Source organism: Schistocerca cancellata, chromosome 2 (genome assembly GCF_023864275.1).
Source record: "Schistocerca cancellata isolate TAMUIC-IGC-003103 chromosome 2, iqSchCanc2.1, whole genome shotgun sequence".
Classification (NCBI taxonomy): domain Eukaryota; kingdom Metazoa; phylum Arthropoda; class Insecta; order Orthoptera; family Acrididae; genus Schistocerca; species Schistocerca cancellata.
Genome location: NC_064627.1, coordinates 785,672,598 through 785,693,784, shown reverse-complemented (window position 1 = coordinate 785,693,784; position 21,187 = coordinate 785,672,598). Strand labels below are relative to the sequence as shown.

The window sequence follows — 21,187 nt, the reverse complement described above, 5'->3', positions numbered from 1 at the left end:
GTGAAAAAATCCTTACCAAGTCCTGAGGGCTATATCTCACTGGCCAGTGCTTGGCTTTACAACACTCACTCTTTCTACTGTGTGTCCAGGATCCATATCTTGCTTCTTTGGTTCTAGTGGTGAGATGTTTCACATAGTAATCAGTAGTATTGTCCAGTAAAAATGGAAAAAGTTTTACCATTGTTATTTTGAGCTCACAACCATGGAGCAGGAAAAAAGGTGTGAAACCTGTAGTGTCCTGCTTTTCTATGTTGTATGTGAATGTAACGACAGTCTGTGTTAGACATCAGTATACGTCAAGAGTATATCTATTAAGATATTGTCAAAGTGTTCTGTGAATCCCTTTGTCTGTGAATGGTAGGCAGTTGTCATCCTTTGGGTGATGTCACTATGTGAAATTACATCTGATACTAGTCTGGAATGCAAAACTTTCCCACAGACGTATCTTACAGTGGCTCATATAATCTCTAATGGATTGGTAGAGACTTGGCCAGCAATACCAGTGTCTGACTATGTCTAGATTCTTCACGAAACCTGTTGTGACCAGATGTTAGTGTGTTGTGTATATACTTCAGGATAGCTGGCTGAAGATGAGCTAGGATGATGAGCAACCATTTCTGCCACTTCCTCCTCCTCCAAAGTATCCATGGTTTTCAGCAGTGATGCATCTCCTCTCTGTTCAGCAGCATCATCGTTTGACAGAGCAATGACTGAGATTTCATCCACACTGCTGTGTTCCACCAAATGCTTCCTGGAAAGGCAGTCAGCAACCTTGTGTTTTCACCTGCTTTTGTGTACCACTGTGATGATGTACTCCTGTAGCCTCAGTGCCCATCTTGCATTTGAACCAACATATCCTTCAGGTTAGAGTGCCTGCATAGAGAATGTTCGTCTGCCACAACTACGAATGGTTTTACAAAAATGAGGAATGGTTTCCAAATAAATATGACCAGAACTTCTTGATGGTCCAAACATCTGCAAGGCACTCTTTCTACATTGTAGAATACTTCATTGCAGACTTGGAGAGCACTCTGAATGCATAGCTATTACATTTTCAACACCTTTTTGAATTTGCTCTAGAAATGCACCTATCCCATGACAGCTAAATTAGTGTGAAGTTCTGTTTCAGCATGGTTGTTATACAGTGCTTGGACTGGAGATGATGATAGGGCCTCCATACAGACAGGGAAAGATCTTTCTTTCATCTTGTTCCAGGAAAATTTGTTGTCTATCTGCAGTAGTTCTTGCTAGGGATGTGTCTTGCTATGGAAGTCCTTTATGAAATGCCCATAGGAAGAGCACATTCTGAGAACTCGGATCACTCATATGCTGTCACAAAACTATGTGAATACCTTTATTTTCTCTGGATGAAGATGGACACCATCACCATTCAGCCCCAAGGTTTTTATTTCTTTAGTGGTGAAGAGGCACTTAATTGGATTCAGGCAGAGCTAGCAGTCTGAAGACACTTCAACATGGTTCTGAGGTGGCATAAATGTTCTTCAAATGTTGTGTTCTTCAAATGTCTGCAAAAAACCACAATGCTCATCCATATAGCAAAGACACATTGCCCATTATGGTGTTGATGCAGGTTGTCCATATGTTTGATGTGGCTAGAGCATTACAAGTTACAACAGCATAACTTTAAACTCACAATGGCCTTCAGGGTTTATGAAAGCTACCTTTTCCCAGACAGCTTTGTCAATCTTGATTCGCCAGTAGCCTGTTTAGATGTTGTAGTTGAGAAATGCTTCTTTCAAACATTTTAGGATGTCATCAGACATCTTTCATTATTATTTTGTTCATTTACTGGCAGTTGATGCAGATATTACTTGTGCCATCCTCCTCCTTCACAAGCACCATGGGAGAGGACCAAGGACACTCTGAAGGTTCAAGAGTGTAATGTTGCACCATTGTCTCCATTTCCTCTGGGGATTATTTCATCCAGTGACACTATATAAGCATTGGCTAGTTAATGGATGATCCTTCGTATTGAGACATTGTTTTACCATGTGCTGCTTGGTCTGTATTTTCTCCATCTCGGAGCTGAAAGCATTTGAAAAGTGATACAAAATGGCTGTCATTTGCTGACGTCGTTCCTCGGTCAGCCAGATCCTGTTTGAAGTTTGATTGTAGTTTTCTCTCCTGCATTGTCTGTGGTGATAGCAGAGCACAACTTTTTATCAATAATACTAAGCTGCCCCTCCCGGATTGGAGTAGCCTTTTTGCAGTTGAAAAAGGCTTCACAGTTAACTGAGCATCTTGGGATTGATTGACTGGAATTTACCTTGTTGATAATGGTGGGATAAGAACATCTTCAATAGCAGACAGTTGAATGGAGCAATCATTGTCGTGTGGTTTTTGGAAAAGCTTCATCAATTTGGAGCTCTGATATTTCACATTCTATGACTGCTTTTGATGCCTGCAAGAAGTCCCATGTGATAATAACATTTTGTTCAAACTACAAATTCAAAGGGCTGTGTTCTGTCATTAGTACTTATTCTTGCAATATGTGTTCCTGTTGGCTGGCCATATTTCCCATTTGCAACTTTCAGCACAATCGCTTTCATATTGTGAAACATAGTCTTATTTAGCTGATGACGACAATCATGTGACGTTACAGAAAAGGGAGCCCCTGATTTAACAGAACTCAGAGAGGTAGGCTGTCAATGATATCAGTGAGTTTCCATGACACCTTGTTGATTGTCGTCTACGGAGGATTCACAACTACTGTGGCTTCAACTCCATAAATGTTTGCCTAGCTTAGCTATGCTCAAGATAGCAACTAGGTGAGCTGCTGGTACTTCTGTTTGGTGACAGGAAACTGTTACGTTGTGTTGGGAGGAGACCTCATCCGGGGTACAGTGATTGTCTTTATCCCATAGGTTGATTATAATTGTCTGCAGCTGACTGGCATGAATAGAACTGTTGTGATGGTTAACGTTGGCAGCGTAGTAGTAATTGAAAAATAGCCTTTTTGTCAGCAGTGGAAAGACACCAGTGAGTTGTCCTCAAGGTGTTAAACTTGCTGTAGGAGTTGGTTATACCTACATTAATTGGGTTCTGGGTTGTCATTTGCTGGTTGCTGAAACTTCTTTCAGCAAGCATGAGACTGTCAGCTTCTGTCATATTTGAATTCACAATGTGAGATACATTTTGTGTATAGGACTGTTATTTCCCCATAACGTTGGGCCCTGTTCTTCAATTGCTTTTTGGAAGTGGAGTCTCTTGCCGATTATCACCAAATGTTTTCTTCAGTTCGTCCTGGCATTTATCCCAGCTATTGAGCTCCTCTTCATTGTTCTTGAACTGTGGTTGGGCTGTGGCACCCAAGTAAAAGTACACATTTGTGAGCATATCGTGTCATCCCACCTACAGTATTTGATGGCTCATTCAAATCCTTTCGGCCATTTCACTGCTTTCTGACAGGTGTCTCTGGAGAACACTGATGGATACATGATGTGCAGTTGACTCACTATCGGATTGGAATCCATTGGTCTCCTGCATAAACAGATCTTCTGAACAATGTACTGCTTGTATTCCGATTCTTGTTGGTGTGGGCAGGAGCTGTTATGTTACCTAATTGGAGCCAAGGTAATGTAAATGTTTTGAGGTACTTGGTGTCTCCACCAGATGATGTTATGTCATAACCAGAATAGTCCAACTCTGAAAGCAGGATCATCAATGAAGTACAGCACTTAACACTGAAATCACAATTATTATGATCACTGAAATGCAGTGACAACATAACTGAACTACTGCTCAGAGTGGAGCTATTTATACAAATATAAAAAAAATTTCAGACTGTTAGTATTTATAGAACATGTATAGAACATTCCAGAATATACAACCATTACAAACATAAGATATTTCAAGAACGTTCCAGAAATCATAATTGCTTAAAATAAGACTTCGTTTTTCTTGAAGCACACAGTGTATACAAAGCTTTTCTTATTTTTGATCTCACACCTTCTGTTATGGAGGTATCGATTCTGCAATTGTATCTTGTTTTTGCATGTATCCAAGGAATACTTGCGGTAACTCACTTCTTTCACTAACAAATTTTTACGAGTGGGTTTGTTTGAGTATTTATGGGAGCTTTCCCTAATCCTTCTGGCAATTAGAAGCGTGTTTCAGAAATGATGTTTTGTTTTCCTCCAACGTAAACTATTCCAAAACTATTCTCAATGCAACAGAAAACTTTGAGCATTATGATCACTACGTCAGAACACCCAAACTCTACTGCCAAGACTTAAAATTCTGTGGTAGAATAAGCTTTTTCTCAGGCTGTTAACACGTGACTTCCAAAACCATCGTAGATCTCTTGGTTCCATTTCGACTTGGACTAAAGAAACTCCCATTCAGATGTTTGACACATCTCTAGCCAAACCAAAATCAGTTATCGTGACTGGACAATACAACATATTAGATTTCTGTTTTGATGCCCTCAAAATCTTTCTGACAGTAAACTGTGCAAAACTTCACTACGTAGCACATAATTAGACATAAATCTACTGTAATAATACACAGACCAAGGGAGGTCTTAAATTTTTCAATAGTTTGAGGTTTAGAAAGTTCTTTACCACACAGATTTGACTTTCCAGTCATATTTCTTCCACTGTGATAACATGTTCCAGAAAATTTATTGCTTGTCTTCCGAATTTGGAGTCAAAAAAATTTGTTCCATCACTCCACCTTTCTGTATGAAGCTAGTAAGCTGCTAAATTGTTCCTCATATTCGGCCAGTGTTTCAGTGACAATCAACAAATTGCAAGCCTGTACATTTATCCTTGATAATGTTCCTGCAGACATAAACTCTGTATACTTCCTTGCTTCTTATTCTAGTAAAATGTGCCAACAGGAATTTCTTAAAGCAATACTTGTTAAATATTTAACATCATGATGTCTTGTACTTTTTTCTTCCAAATTTTCTAGTTTTGTGCATGCTTCTATCAAAACTTTGTTAATATTTCTGGCATCCATTATGAGACATTCTCTGTATCTATATTTACTGCTGTCAAGCAGGGGACTGTTGAGTGAACTTTCGCTCTGTTCAGTGATACCCAAAATAAAGCATCTTTCTTACTTCTTTACTGCATTCACCTCTATGTGGTCAAGCAACAGAACACACAAACAGCTTAAACCTCAAGTGGGCACACCTATGCATAAAGTGCGCCAACCACAAATAACAATGCTTTTAACTGTTACATTGTTCTTGTACTGTTGTGAGCCTATACCTATTTCATCATTTTTGCTTCAGCTAACACATTGATAACTTACATTGCCCCAAGTCCAAGTGAGAATTAGTAATATAAAATAAGCAGCGATCTGTCCAAGAAAATGACCCAAATTATGAGCTAGCAGCATAATCCAACAGTGGGGCAGTTGTCTATGAAAAATTAGTAATCGAAAAAAGTGGTTGGCTGTGATCTAATGCACTGCACTGTTTAATGCTTCGAGTGGACCATTACTATAGGGTAATTCTTCTATGCTTCTATGCAATATAGTGATATAATGAGACTTTATTTTATTATTATCTAGCTAAACAGTGCTTTAGCTCATGTAATGTTAGTTTAGTTTATCATTGTTTCATTAAACTGAGATTAAGCTGTGACGTTGCTCACGTGTGTTTACCTTACTAACATAAAGACTGCTATTCCTTACATGTACACAAAGTACTCCACGTGCCCACTCATGGTAGGAAAAATGGTTTGCCCACTTGAGAGTTAATAATCCATGTGGTTTAACTGGTTTTATCAATGATATACCATGATGATACCTGGTTATTCTTGAAAAATGTCAGCATACTTATTTAGATGTTGGCATAGTTCTGACCTGCAGGTGTCTGTCAGATATTCGGACTCTTGCACTTTCATACCTATCACATCAGCAATGTTCATGCAGTCTTGATTTTCCTTTGTTTCTTCGTTCAGCTGTGACCTATCACATTTATTACCTATAATTTTTATCCACACTCAGTCACAAAATTCCATTTCCAGTTATTCTTCATTGAAATAAATTGTTTTACCATTCAAAACTCTAATCTCGTGGCATTCTCATTAAGTAAATATCTTTCCAAAGTGAACCCACTCAAATAAAATTGGCCACTAAAAATGTGTGCTTCATCTTTCCTTTGCAGTCTTCATTTCGGTACATAATTGTGAGCTCACAAGCTTTGTCTTGGAGCAACTGCTCAGACTATGCCCACATTTCCAACAAGCAATGTCTGTACTCTTACATACCCTTGTATACTTTTGTATAAGTCAAAAGGTATGATGCTGAGTTGAGATCCAATGTCAAGAATTCATTTTATACGGTAGATGTCAATTTGCTGCTTCCATAACTCTTCTTGTTTCACAGTTGCATTGTTCACAATTTAAGATATGTCAGTAATTTGTCATTATTGTATTAAATAAGCCATTACTTGTTCCATATCCACTCAGTTTCCTTAGGCCAGTCCTGCAGGACTTTTCTTTCTGGCTTCGCGAAGCGATCCGTTGGTTTAATTGAAATACTCATTTGTTGTTTGTGCAATGGATTACTAACATTGCTTAAGCTCTGTTGCCATTGTGTTCTCTCAGAACTGTTTCGCTATGAATTGTTTGATATCATGGGCTATATTTGTTATCTCTTCTGTATTTAATCATACAATGTAGGCTCCTATATTTCTCTCTTCTCCTGCCAAAATTGTTTCTTCTCATTTTGTGCATCTTTTCGTACTATGTTCTGTTGCTATTGTGAAAGGTGCTGTGGTTGTTTCTCATCTGGATCTTAGGTTTTGGTTCTTGCCATCAGGTCCTTTCATATTGGTTTCTGCATACACATCAGTCTACATTATATTCCACACTTGTGCATTTTCTGTACGTGATGTACAGAATTTGTTGTGCTCCAGTCCTCTGCCAACAAACCAGAGCTATCGACTACCGGCAAAAGTATTTTGACATTACCATCTGATACCTTTCTCCTGTCTGTATCAGTAACTGCCTTTTGATGATGCATATGATATTTGCTTGTGGTATCTCTTTGTCCTAGTATGTGACTGTATTTAAATCTCTTTAGAAGTACCACCTCAGATCCTCATTTCATGGTTGATACAGTTCAAGCTTTAAAGCTTTGTTCCATAACTTCCCATGAATTCCTTGTGACCAATATTTCACTAAGAACATATTTTCAAGTTTTTCACATGTACAGTAATTGTCAACAGTTTCCGTATCCCACAAAGGTGAAATGCCGTACATGTAACCACTTACAAAGCATATACATTGCATGTCTGTCCAAACATGTGGCGAAATACCATGAAATGATCACGTGTATGTCTTTCTTCCCCGGTATGAATATGTATATTCTGCTCACTGCTATTTTCTAGTAAAATGTTTACTTACCTCAATACTGCTTACAGTTAGTGTAGCTGCATACTCCTGCTGATTCGGCATTGTTTTTCTGCTCACGCCCTTTTCTCACAGAAATAGTTACCTTGTTTTGTTTTCTATTGACAATATTTTATGCTGGATCTCCTGTAACTCTTTCTAGTTGATGGAGTTCCAGTTGGATTGCTTATGTATCAGTGGTGATCATTTCTACTGAATCAGACTGTGTGCTAATTTTTGAATCTGTGTTGGCCATTTATTGTTCTTTGTCATTTAGTTCCTCAATTTTTTTGACTATTGTTTCTTCAACATGTTTATCTTTCCCTTCCCAATAATTTTCAAGCAACTCCCATAAGACTTCTTCTCATACTATGTCTTCTGCTTTTTCCCCAGATTTGCTGTCAAGATGTGTTAAAGTTGCTTGCCCATTTCTCTTACCCAGTTCATGAATTGTTGACAGATCACTTGACATGTTGTCAACTCTCTTTACAATTTCACACTGTTTCTTTACCTTTCCAAAATTCCAGTGGATTTTTCTATTTTATCTAAAATTTCAGTTAACCTTTCTACTGTCTCAGAAATTTTGGACAATTGTTCCAACTGGTCAGCTGTTGCTTCCCCTACTCTATGAGCACACCTCCTTTTACAGTCATAGTATTCTGAGCTTCTATCATTACTCCCATTGCTCTAGTGACAGCATGTAGCTTTCTAACATCTCATCAGTTTGAGTTACGTATTGGGTATCAACTGGATCCATGCCTATTTCTTTGATCTCATCAAATTACATTAGGTCTCCAATCACTTTATTAAAAATAAAAAACTATATTTTTCAAATACACAAATATTTTACCTCAGAAGGCACATATGTAGTTCAGTTTATGAAAAAAAATTAAAAATATCTAACTTCCTTTTTGCAAATTCAGCATTGGTCATATTTTGTCAGCTCTTTTCTTGGCTCAGTGATCCTTGTTCATGTTGATTTATTTTCATTGAATAAACAAAAATTTAGTTGTTAGTACAATGTAATATCAGGTTGATTAGTGGTCTGCATATATCTAATACACTGTTTCAAAATTATGAACTCATCCTGTTCTTTTGCATCTGGAGATTGCCAATTGTTTAACATTGCCGAATCACCAGTTTCATAGTATATGTCCCTTTTTCGTACTTTATATGCTCTATAACAGGCTTTTCGAGCTAGACAGGTGTGGGCAAACAGCTGACACATGGACAGTCTGGGATACAGGCCATCACTAATGGGATCATACTGCACTAGCCGGGCACAACCTTCATGCATCTAATACTTTTGTAGTCCTGTCTTCCTCAGTTGGGTGTAATATTACTTTATATTGATAATTTTTACTTTTGAACCATGTAACTACAGTGGCACAAAAGTCAAAATCAATTGCAGAAAGATATTGGCTACTAAATGAAATTAAGATGCTGTATTTAAAAAAAGCTACCTAAATATGATATTGTACGAGACTCATCTAGAATTGGCACAGAACATAGGAAACCCCACAGTTCTCATGGCACTAATACAAAAAACTGAACACAACACAAACACAGCAGTGAAACATTTACAAAACAAACAAAAACAGAAAATAATGAAACTAACAATAAAAAAGACATAAAAATACGTTTGTGTTTTAAATGTGAAACCACAAGAACACCAACACACATTCCACCCATATTTAGTTAATGTAACAGAGAGAACTGCATGTAAAAGAAAAAAATGCTCTTGGAAAAAGTGTTGAAACGTGCACCAACAGCAAGTTAAACAACCAATACATAGAAAATCTCATAGCAGAAACCGAACACATCCTTACATGTGAAGAACAAAAAAATAATTGTGAAATGAACATAGGACTGACAAGAGGATTAATAAAAAAAGAAATAAAAGGCATAATGAAACAAACCCAGCAGACATACAATACGAACAACCAAACAGAGGCAGTCACCATAAAAACTTTAAAACAAACATTAATAAACAGGAACACAGTAAAGACAAGAGCAGATGAGAGAAATGTAACAGTACTTAAGGACAAAGAGCAGTACATCACAAAAACCAAGGAATACATAAATACCAACACCTTACAAAAACTGAAGTTAGATCCAACTACACGATTCCAGGCGAACCTGAAATGAACAGTTAAAAACATTGAAAACACACTTTCAGACAAACAGAAATACTACATAACACAGAAAAACCCACAAGTACAAAACACTTTGCAGCCAACCAAAGATATATAAAGATGATGCACTAATGAGAGGCGTTATTAACTTCAGGAAAGCCCCAACATACCACATAGCCAAATGTCTCCAAAAGTTAATTACGAAACACTGTAAAACAGAAAACAACATAACAGTGATACACACAGGAAACCTTATATAACACATCCAGAACATACAGGTACCACACACAGCATCATTGAATTCGTTCAACATATAAAATATGTATACCTCCATCCCTATCACAAAAACAATAGGAGTCATGAGACAAAATCTCACATTCCACAGCAACCTCACCACAGAAGCAATAACAGAAATAATGCATATGCTCAGACTGACAACTGAACAAAACTACTTTGTTTGAGAGTGAATATTACCTACAAAGTGATGGAATGTCCTTGGGATCCCCAATATCAGGCACATTAGGAAACATTTTTATCAGTCACCTAGAAAATCAGATATTTGGAAAAAATAACCACTAATGGAAGATTTATAATCATGTATTGGTACAGATAAGTGGATGACATATGTCTGCTAGATGAGCCAAATGAAAAACTAAATGAACTTCACCTGGAAATCAACGAAGCATATCAGAACATAAAATTCACACCTGAAAAAGAAAATCAGATAAATTTTCTAGACATAACAATAATTAAAGAAAATGGCAAACATATATTTAACATCGTTAGAAAACCAACAGCCTCAGACACAATAATATATTGCACATCTAATCATCCCCACAACCAGAAGCTTGCAGCACTAAGGCATATACCATATAGATTAAACAGCATCCCAATCAACAAGCGAAATTATGAAAAAGAAATAAGTACAATCATACAAATAGCTAGGAACGCACATGTAGTACACGAATTCAATCAAAAAAATAAAAATACAAAACAAACACAACACTTCCAGAATACAAGATGTCATGAGCTGCACAGAGAAGAAGCAGATGATACACTATGACTTACACACATAAACTAACACACAGAGTGGCAAACATACTGAAGAGACAGGGCATCCAAATAGCATATAAAGCTGTGAAAACCCTCCATTCTCACTTAAGCCAACCAGCTACCAAGAGAGATAAATTCCAGGGATCAGGAATATATAAACTTGAGAGTCAAATTTGTGATGCATTATACATAGACATGATTTTAAAACACAGTACAAAGAACATATCAGGTGTTGGAAGTACAAAACAAACCATTCCACATTAGCAGAACATTTAAAGCACTCAAAACACCGTAATCACCATAGTACAAACATGGAACAAGAAATGAAAATAATATGAATAAACAACCATGACAAATACCTTACACAAATGTAAGGAAACTTTCAGATCCAGGAAGCCATCACTGAAAACAAAAATGTGATAAATGAACACATACACATCAGTACTGGCTCCCTACTGCACGTAATGAAAGAAATGATAAAATAAGTCCTCTTCCTTGGACATGCAGCCAAAAAAAGTAGCAGTAATAAAAAGCTCACCAAAACAAATACTATTTCATAGACATGCGTGGATTCATAAATAAACAGATCACAGATCTCTCAATAATTACACTCAAATTTGGCAATAACATCAGACAGTTGGCTAAACATACCAAAACATTGCATCAAAACAAGTGTTCAGTTCCTAGTGCTGTGAAATGTGGAAAACAAAACCCCCCAAATGGCAATTATGAGAAGAGGAACAGCACCAAAAATGGAACAGGAACATAAAATGTAGAAAATCGTCCACACAACCTGTAAGTACAATTTAAAATATTACTAAGTCATAGAAAAAAACCAGCCACCAGAACTGTTTATAACCAATGGGTACAGTGCCCCAAAATGTAAACAAAATGGTAAAAATGTGTACATATTCCAGGCCACTGAAGATGTCTTGCTGAGGGTAAAGGTGAAACGTGTATAGCACAAAAATTGTTTCATTTAGTTGTAGTTGGAGAGTCCAAAAGTAAAAATTAGCAGTATACTGTAATTCATGCATCTGTTTGGTAGACAGCTTCTGCTGTGAATTGGGGTTGGCCTTGAAGCTCAAACAGCATTTTCCTGTTTACCCTCCATAGTGGGTGTTGAAACTTTGTAGAAAAATTCTTTGGATGGTCTCTGGTTATTCCACAGGAGGGACACATTTACAATCAAACTTGATGCACTGCTATTGTCACAGCAGATTAGACATGCTGGCCAGATGCATGCAGACAGGATAGTCAAACAGATTGAACGTCACAGAACACATGCAATAGTCATCTGGTAAGTGAGAATATGTTAGGGGCCTCAGGATGTGCCCTTGCCCAATGGGGCAGTGTTGCAGTAGCCAGCTCTAAAAGATGTACTACAGGAATGATCAGGTTGTAAAAAAATTGAGGACTATATTTTTAAAGAGATACATAGGACTATATGTTTATACAGGGTGTTTCAAAAATGACCGGTATATTTGAAACGGCAATAAAAACTAAACAAGCAGCAGTAGAAATACACCGTTTGTTGCAATATGCTTGGGACAGCAGTACATTTTCAGGCGGACAAACTTTCGAAATTACAGTAGTTGCAATTTTCAACAACAGATGGCGCTTCAAGTGATGTGAAAGATATAGAAGACAACGCAGTCTGTGGGTGCGCCATTCTGTACGTCGTCTTTCTGCTGTAAGCGTGTGCTGTTCACAACGTGCAAGTGTGCTGTAGACAACATGGTTTATTCCTTAGAACAGAGGAATTTTCTGGTGTTGGAATTCCACCGCCTAGAACACAGTGTTGTTGCAACAAGACGAAGTTTTCAATGGAGGTTTAATGTAACCAAAGGACCGAAAAGCGATACAATAAAGGATCTGTTTGAAAAATTTCAACGGACTTGGAACGTGACGGATGAACGTGCTGGAAAGGTAGGGCGACCGCGTACGGCAACCACAGAGGGCAACGCGCAACTAGTGCAGCAGGTGATCCAACAGCGGCCTCGGGTTTCTGTTCGCCATGTTGCAGCTGCGGTCCAAATGACGCCAACGTCCACGTATCGTCTCATGCGCCAGAGTTTACACCTCTATCCATACAAAATTCAAATGCGGCAACCCCTCAGCGCCGCTACCATTGCTGCACGAGAGACATTCGCTAACGATATAGTGCACAGGATTGATGACGGCAATATGCATGTGGGCAACATTTGGTTTACTGACTAAGCTTATTTTTACCTGGACGGCTTCGTCAATAAACAGAACTGGCGCATATGGGGAACCGAAAAGCCCCATGTTGCAGTCCCATCGTCCCTGCATCCTCAAAGTACTGGTCTGGGCCGCCATTTCTTCCAAAGGAATCATTGGCCCATTTTTCAGATCCGAAACGATTACTGCATCATGCTATCTGGACATTCTTCATGAATTTGTGGCGGTACAATCTGCCTTAAACGACACTGCGAACACCTCGTGGTTTATGCAAGATGGTGCCCGGCCACATTGCGCGGCCGACATCTTTAATTTCCTGAATGAATATTTCGATGATCGTGTGATTGCTTTGGGCTATCCGAAACATACAGGAGGCGGTGTGGATTGGCCTCCCTATTCGCCAGACATGAACCCCTGTGACTTCTTTCTGTGGGGACACTTGAAAGACCAGGTGTACCGCCAGAACCAGAAACAATTGAACAGCTGAAGCAGTACATCTCATCTGCATGTGAAGCCATTCCGCCAGACACGTTGTCAAAGGTTTCGGGTAATTTCATTCAGAGACTACGCCATATTATTGCTACGCATGGTGGATATGTGGAAAATATCGTACTGTAGAGTTTCCCAGACCGCAGCGCCATCTGTTGTTGACAATTGTAACTACTGTAATTTCGAAAGTTTGTCTGCCTGAAAATGTACTGTTGTCCCAAGCATATTGCAACAAACGGTGTATTTCTATCGCTGCTCGTTTAGTTTTTATTGCTGATTCAAATATACTGGTCATTTTTGAAATACCCTGTATATGTATATACAGTGTATATGGGACTGTATGTTTAAACTTACCTTACTTATTTTTTATTAAAACAATTGTTTTACACCACACTAAAATTTACTGTGCAGTGCATAATTAAATACTGCAAGAATTCTCGGAGCATTCAAGTGTGTTGAACATAATATTATTTCAAAAGCATTATTGCACTATTAATCTCTATGGCACAACTCAGTGTGTTTATTGCATTCACTTGTGATATTACCCGCTTTGACATAATTTAAACATTACATGGAACATGGGAGGAAGTGCTCGCACACATGTACAGCTCTTAACTAGAAAATAGAAATTATTTTTCCTTTTGCTCTAAAAAGCTGTATTCACTACCTGTTCCAAATAAACTATTCTGCTTCTGTGAAACTTTGCTTGTTCAATAACTCAGTTCAGTTTTTCATCAACAGATTAACTAAACATATTTGTATGGAGAAGACTAAACTGTTTATATATATATATATATATATATATATATATATATATATATATATATATATATATATATATATATATATATATATATATTAAAGGCTTTGGAAGCAATTTCTAATAATACTTCATATTCTCTTTCTTTTTTAGCACGACTTTTTCCTCTCAGGCCCTGAGGTTCAGCAGCAGCAGCACCAGCACCACCAAATGGGCTTAAACACAACAAGAAACACATTTTTGTTGAATACAGGTGTCATGGAAGGCCTCCCAATCTTATCGCCACCGACTGGGTCTAAGGTTCCACATCCCGAATAATGGACTTGTAAGCAGTAAATTGTTCTTGCCATTTGTGATTGTATTACTTTTGAACTGTTGTAACTTATCATCATCTTGATAGTCTTCCTTCACACAAGATGAATGTGTTTCTGTGTGGCAAAAGCAACTGCCTACACAGTGAGTATTTGCCAGTATCTTACAAACTGAGCATTTAGATTTGAGAAGGTATAATTGAATCAATTAAAAATGTTAAAGACGCTTTTGTTTCCAAATGTTCTTTCACCTTCTCAAGTAATCTTTTTGAAGATTTATAAGTGGTGACACCACTTCCCCAATTATGTAAAATTAAGTGAATCCATTTGAGGTAAATTTTATATTACACACTGAGCATATCTTATTCAATAAAGCTACGAGATTCCATTTCTTGCAATGCTAACATTCAAAAGGTGAAATTTTAGTACTGCCAGTAAGTACATATAAAAGTAAACAGCACTATTGTAGCTTTCGGAGCTAGTAGTTAATTCCTTGGGGAGGAGAGGTGGATAGTTTGGAGAAGGTTACAAATGAAGGGCAGATCACTCAGCCCTTAGGATGACAGGCGCCCACATGTCGCAAGGGTGAGAGCAGATAGTGCCTGTCAGCAGTATTAACTACTTAGTTAGTTTCATGTTGAATGGATCATTTGTATGATTAATTGTAATGATATGGAACAAGTTATTTTATGTTCACATAACACTTTTAATATCTACATATGGCTGCATACTGACCATTTACAAGGGTGGTTTTTTAAGCAAAAATTGGCACAGAGACGCGTGCGCATTGACGGCTGTTGCAAGTGTGTCCTCTATTGAAATTCATGCCCTCTGCAAATGCTGTTTCATCTTTAGTGCGCATGTGCATGCGTAAAGGTAAAACTATGTGTCTGCCTTCTGTCGGAACTCGTGCTCACAGCACTAAAAACAAATGTCACACGTCACTAGATGTGTAATTATGAATAAGATGTTCTCTCCCAGAAGAACTTAGAGAGATCACTGGGCCCCAAGCCTTGTCCAGTTGAAAGCCACTGACATGATTTATAAGATCTTGTGCTCAACGTATTTCCACAGGTTCTTTAATCACTGAATCCCAAAAGGATCTCACTGGGGCCAAATTTTTGCGCTTTAAAGCTATATCTTTTGCTTTAAAGCTATACAAGGTGTTACAAAAAGGTACGGCCAAACTTTCAGGAAACATTCCTCACACACAAATAAAGAAAAGATGTTATGTGGACATGTGTCCGGAAACGCTTAATTTCCATGTTAGAGCTCATTTTAGTTTCCTCAGTATGTACTGTACTTCCTAGATTCACTGCCAGTTGGCCCAATTGAAGGAAGGTAATGTTGACTTCGGTGCTTGTGTTGACATGCGACTCATTGCTCTACAGTACTGGCATCAAGCAGATCAGTACATAGCATCAACAGGTTAGTGTTCATCACGAATGTGGTTTTGCAGTCAGTGCAATGTTTACAAATGCGGAGTTGGCAGATGCCCATTTGATGTATGGATTAGCACGGGGCAATAGCCGTCGCGCGGTACGCTTGTATCGAGACAGATTTCCAGAACGAAGGTGTCCCGACAGGAAGATGTTCGAAGCAGTTGATCGGTGTCTTAGGGAGCACGGAACATTCCAGCCTATGACTCGCGACAGGGGAAGACCTAGAACGACGAGGACACCTGCAATGGACGAGGCAATTCTTCGTGCAGTTGACGATAACCCTAATGTCAGCGTCAGAGAAGTTGCTGCTGTACAAGGTAACGTTGACCACGTCTCTGTATGGAGAGTGCTACGGGAGAACCAGTTGTTTTCGTACCATGTACAACGTGTGCAGGCACTATCAGCAGCTGATTGGCCTCCACGGGTACACTTCTGCGAATGGTTCATCCAACAATGTGTCCATCAACATTTCAGTGCAAATGTTCTCTTTACAGATGAGGCTTCATTCCAACGTGATCAAATTGTAAATTTTCACAATCAACATGTATGGGCTGACGAGAATCCGCACGCAATTGTGCAATCAAGTCATCAACACAGATTTTCTGTGAATGTTTGGGCAGGCATTGTTTGTGATGTCTTGATTGAGCCCCATGTTCTTCCACTTATGCTCAATGGAGCATGTTATCATGATTTCATACGGGATACTCTACCTGTGCTGCTAGAACATGTGCCTTTACAAGTACGACACAACATGTGGTTCATGCACGATGGAGCTCCTGCACATTTCAGTCGAAGTGTTCGTACGCTTCTCAACAACAGATTCGGTGACCAATGGATTGGTAGAGGTGGACCAATTCCATGGCCTCCACGCTCTCCTGACCTCAACCCTCTTGACTTTCATTTATGGGGGCATTTGAAAGCTCTTGTCTACGCAACCCCGGTACCAAATGTAGAGACTCTTCGTGCTCGTATTGTGGATGGCTGTGATACAATACGCCATTCTCCAGGGCTGCATCAGCGCATGCGACGGAGGGTGGATGCATGTATCCTCGCTAACGGAGGACATTTTGAACATTTCCTGTAATAAAGTGTTTGAAGTCACGCTGGTACGTTCTGTTGCTGTATGTTTCCATTTCATGATTAATGTGATTTGAGGAGAAGTAATAAAATGAGCTCTAACATGGAAAGTAAGTGTTTCCGGACACATGTCCACATAACATATTATCTTTCTTTGTGTGTGAGGAATGTTTCCTGAAAGTTTGGCCGTACCTTTTTGTAACAACCTGTATATTTTGCTATAAAGCAGACACAATAAACTAGCAGTCTCCAGTGACACACACTCACCTGAAGGTGGTTGAACAGTTGCCAGCCGAAATGTTGTGTCAAGAAATCAACACGACACGGCTGCAATCCTGAAACCTCTTAGAATATTCAATACACTGGGAAAACTTCTAGACTCACGTCAGATATGAGTTAGTGATGCCTACCCATCAGCTTTCAAACATTGCACAAACAGGAATTCCTCTATGAAGCAGGAGTAGTTGTCAAGGAGAATATAAGATTATCTTGGCTGAGCACTGCATGTTATTACAGCATGATTTTAAGCAATGAAGACTTTCTTTCTTAAAGATAAGATACCCTAGAACAGTGTTCCATATAACATTGTTCATTGAAAGACTTATGACCACAGCAGTTGAGTCCCATAGTGCTTAGAGCTATTTGTTCATTGAAAATATGCAAAATATGTCAACTTACTGAATTGTTCCTCCCTAACATTTGCAGTGATTTTAAGGGGAAATGTGGATGAACTAAACTGTTATAGGAGATCCAAAATGTGCCTCTCCCTTTTTTCCAGGCTAAATTCTCATCAGTATGTACACTTAAAAATATTGAAGTTTTCACATTATTCATTATTTCTTCGCCATATGTTACATTGCAAAAAGAGCTAACTCTGCTTGTTCTATGAGAAAGTATGTTATTTCAGTAACTACAAAACTGAGTGAAATTTACAAAGAACTTGGCTGTATGAGCCCATTTACGTTATGATGTAGCACCCCTCTGGCCTGAAAGCATACACTGATGAGGTTTGGAGCAGTGTCATAAAGCTTATGTGTTATCTGCTGAGGAAAACTGGCACACTACTGTTGTAATGGACCTCAATCTCTTGGGTCATGCATATTGACACTGCTGTGGAGTTGACACAAGAGTTGGTTCCACCCGTGTTTTACCTGGGACATATCTGGTGGCCTTACTGGCCACAAGACCACCCTAAGAGCACATTGATGGTTCCTAGACAGATGTACATCTACATCAACATGGATACTCTGCAAATCACACTTAGGTGCCTGGTAGAGGTTTCATTGAACCATCTTCACAATAATTCTCTATTATTCCACTCCCAAACAGTACATGGAAAAAATGAACACCTTTATCTTTCCATGTGACCTCTAATTTCCCTAATTTTATTATGATGATAATTTCTCCCTATTTAGGTCAGTGTCAACAAAAAAGTTGGTAATTGAAATTTTGTGAGAAGGCTCCACCGCAACGTAAAATGCCTTTGTTTTAATGGTGTCCATCCCAGATCCTGTATCATATTTCGCAATAATGCAAAACGTGCTCCTTTTCTTTAACTCATTATTCCTATATGGTAAGGGTCCCTGATAGTACAGTAGTACTCCAAAACAGGATGGACAAGCTTAGTGTAGGTAGGCTTTTTAGTAGATCTGTTACATATTCTAAGTATTCTGGCAGTATAATGCAGTCTTTGGTCTACCTTCTCAACAACATTTTCTACTGCCAATAAAATTTTTCCGGTTTTGTGACCACATTGTCAGTACCGGTCCATAAAACTACTGACGTTTCAATCACAGTTGCAAGTGACCTCCTTCAGGGTGTTTTTCTATACTGCTGAAAGAGAAAACTTTGTTTCTTATATACCTGCAGATGTGGCTATTACCTAATTCTGATAGGCTGTTAAGGATGAATGTGAGTGATGTTTGAATTCTTTATTGGTGTTTTTATTACTTCTTTTCATTGATGGAAACCCAAATTAGATAAGACACGTCGGCAGGTATACAAGAAACAAAGTTTTATCTTTCCACAGTAAACAGAAACACCCTGAAGGAGGTCACTTGCAACAGTGACCAAAATGTTGTTAATTTTATATATTGGCAATGTGGTCACAAACATGGAAAAATTTTGTTGACTGTGACAATGACTGCGGAAGCCTACGTTTATATTTAACATTTCCAATGTTTCTTTCCAATTTAAATTGTTCGTAATTGTAGTTCTTAGGTATTTAATTGAATTTATGGCCTTTAGATTACACTGATTTATTGTGTAACCAAATTTCAATGGATTCCTTTTAGCACTCATGTGGATGACCTCACAATTTGCATTATTTATGGTCAGTTGCCAATTTTTGCACCATTCAGATATCTTTTCTAAATTGTTTTGCAATTTGTTTTGATCTTCTGATGAGTTTAGTAGCCAATAAACAACAGCACCATCTGCAGACAACCTAAGATCATTGCTCAGAGTGCCTCTTAAATCGTTTATATAGATAAGAAACAGCAGAGTGTGTATTTCGCTACCTTGGGGAACGCCAGAAATCACTTATGTTTTGCTCAATGACTTTCCATCAATTACTGCGAACTGTGACCCCTGTGCCAGGAAATCACGAATCCATAAGCACACAATTTTACTACAACCCGTTTGTGTGGTACACTGTCAAAAGCCTTTTTGAACAAGCTTTGTCCTGTTAAAAAATTGCACCCAGATAGTGTCACGTGAGAGGTAACACAGCCAGAATGTCTGTTTCCTCACTCACTACCAGTCATCAAGTGAAGTCCTACTTTATGGCTCCCCATACCATAATGTGTGGCGTAACTTTACTAAATCTCTCCAAAATGCTGGAAAAAATGGTACCTCTTGTCAGTTCACTGGCCAACACACCAATGATAGTCATCTGTGGAATGTGACACCATATATCAGCGGTCCATGCTTCCCCAACACAGCACCATTCCAAATGCCAGCTGTTTGTGTTACATGAAACAGTAATTCCTTAACCTGACCAATGGTGTGGGGTGACGCACAATGTTGCAGGGAGTCCATTATTAGTCTCAGATAGCAAGCTTAGATGTGAAGGGGCTACACACAATGAGGCTCCTTTCAAACTGTCAGCTGCTGATAATGCTATCCCAAATAAGTGGTGTCTCTGTCCTTCAAAGTGATCACACAATATCTGACATTGTTCATGCTTCATATATATCCTACCAGCCCTTATAAGAATACGAAACACAGATATCACTAACGCAGCTGGTGCCCATTCCGTCACAGAGAATTGAAACTCTGATTATTTACATGCCAGCCCATTATATGTATGTAAATGTAATTACATTGGCATTCAACTACGTCCTCTGTGTGATTCACTTTTTGTCGGGTAGTAGATAGAGAAACAGTGGACCTAAGATTGACTCTTATAGAACCCCATATGTGATTTCTCCACAGTGAGAAGAATGTCCCCTGCTTACTTTGATTGAATTGTTGAGTACATTTGTCTGCATTCATTTGGTTGGATATGAAATTGTCCATTGGTTGATTGTACTATCAGTTCCATAAGATCTCAGTTTATCTGGAAGAGTATTGTGACTGACTCATTAAATGTCTTAGATAGGTCACAGAAAATATCAGCCAGTGCTGTTTTGTTATTTAATGCTTGTAAAATTTGGTGAGTGAATGTGTAAACGCCATTCTTGTTGAGCAGTTTGTTTGATTCCAAAATCTGATTTACTGTGGATATTACTGTTGCTCAGATGAAATACTGTTCTAGAATAGGTAAACTTCTTAAAAATTTTTGAAAAAGTCATGTCAATAGTTGTTGTTATTACTCATCCTTTCTTCTAGACTGGCTTAACAATGTCATACTTCAATCACCATGGAAAAAGGCCTTGAGAAAGTGATGCATTACATACTTCAGAAAAAGACAGCCCTTATTAGATGGGAACAAGTCTTTAGTACTCTATTGAAAACACCATAAAATGCAATAGACCTTTTTTATTTTTGGGAGAATTTATGATTTTCTCAACCTCAGAAAGAGAAGTTAATAAGATATCCATATGATTAAATTTCATAAGCGATGCTTTTTCTTAAGACACTGCTTTGATTTTTCTCTTGAACTGTTTGGTTCTAAGGATCTGGATAAGGTTTCCAGATCATTTTTCTTATCAGAATCAACTATAAAGTCTGCATTGAAATCCCCGTAGACTGTTTGCTTGCTGTTGCCTGACAGATATCATAGTAAGGAATCCAAATTCCTCATAAAAAAAGTTCAAAATATCCCAGTGGGGATAGATATACAGTTACAGTTAAAAGAGAACTATTTCTCAGTAGTAATTCACAAGCACATACTTGCGTGTGCTCATCA

General features: G+C 38.3%; 1 protein-coding gene across 3 annotated transcripts in view; it reads left to right on the top strand.

Annotated features, from left to right (window-relative positions):
• LOC126162642 (Golgi-specific brefeldin A-resistance guanine nucleotide exchange factor 1) overlaps positions 1-21,187 on the top strand; it is a 320,165-nt gene that overhangs the window by 288,412 nt on the left and 10,566 nt on the right. For 2 of the 3 annotated variants that reach the window (XM_049919278.1, XM_049919276.1), the window contains exon 33: positions 14,160-14,331. In XM_049919278.1, coding sequence (XP_049775235.1) covers positions 14,160-14,324 — 165 coding nt within the window. In that variant the 3' untranslated portion in view covers positions 14,325-14,331. Of the gene's footprint in view, positions 1-14,159; positions 14,339-21,187 lie in introns of all 3 variants that reach the window. The other variant, XM_049919277.1, reaches the window with a different exon arrangement.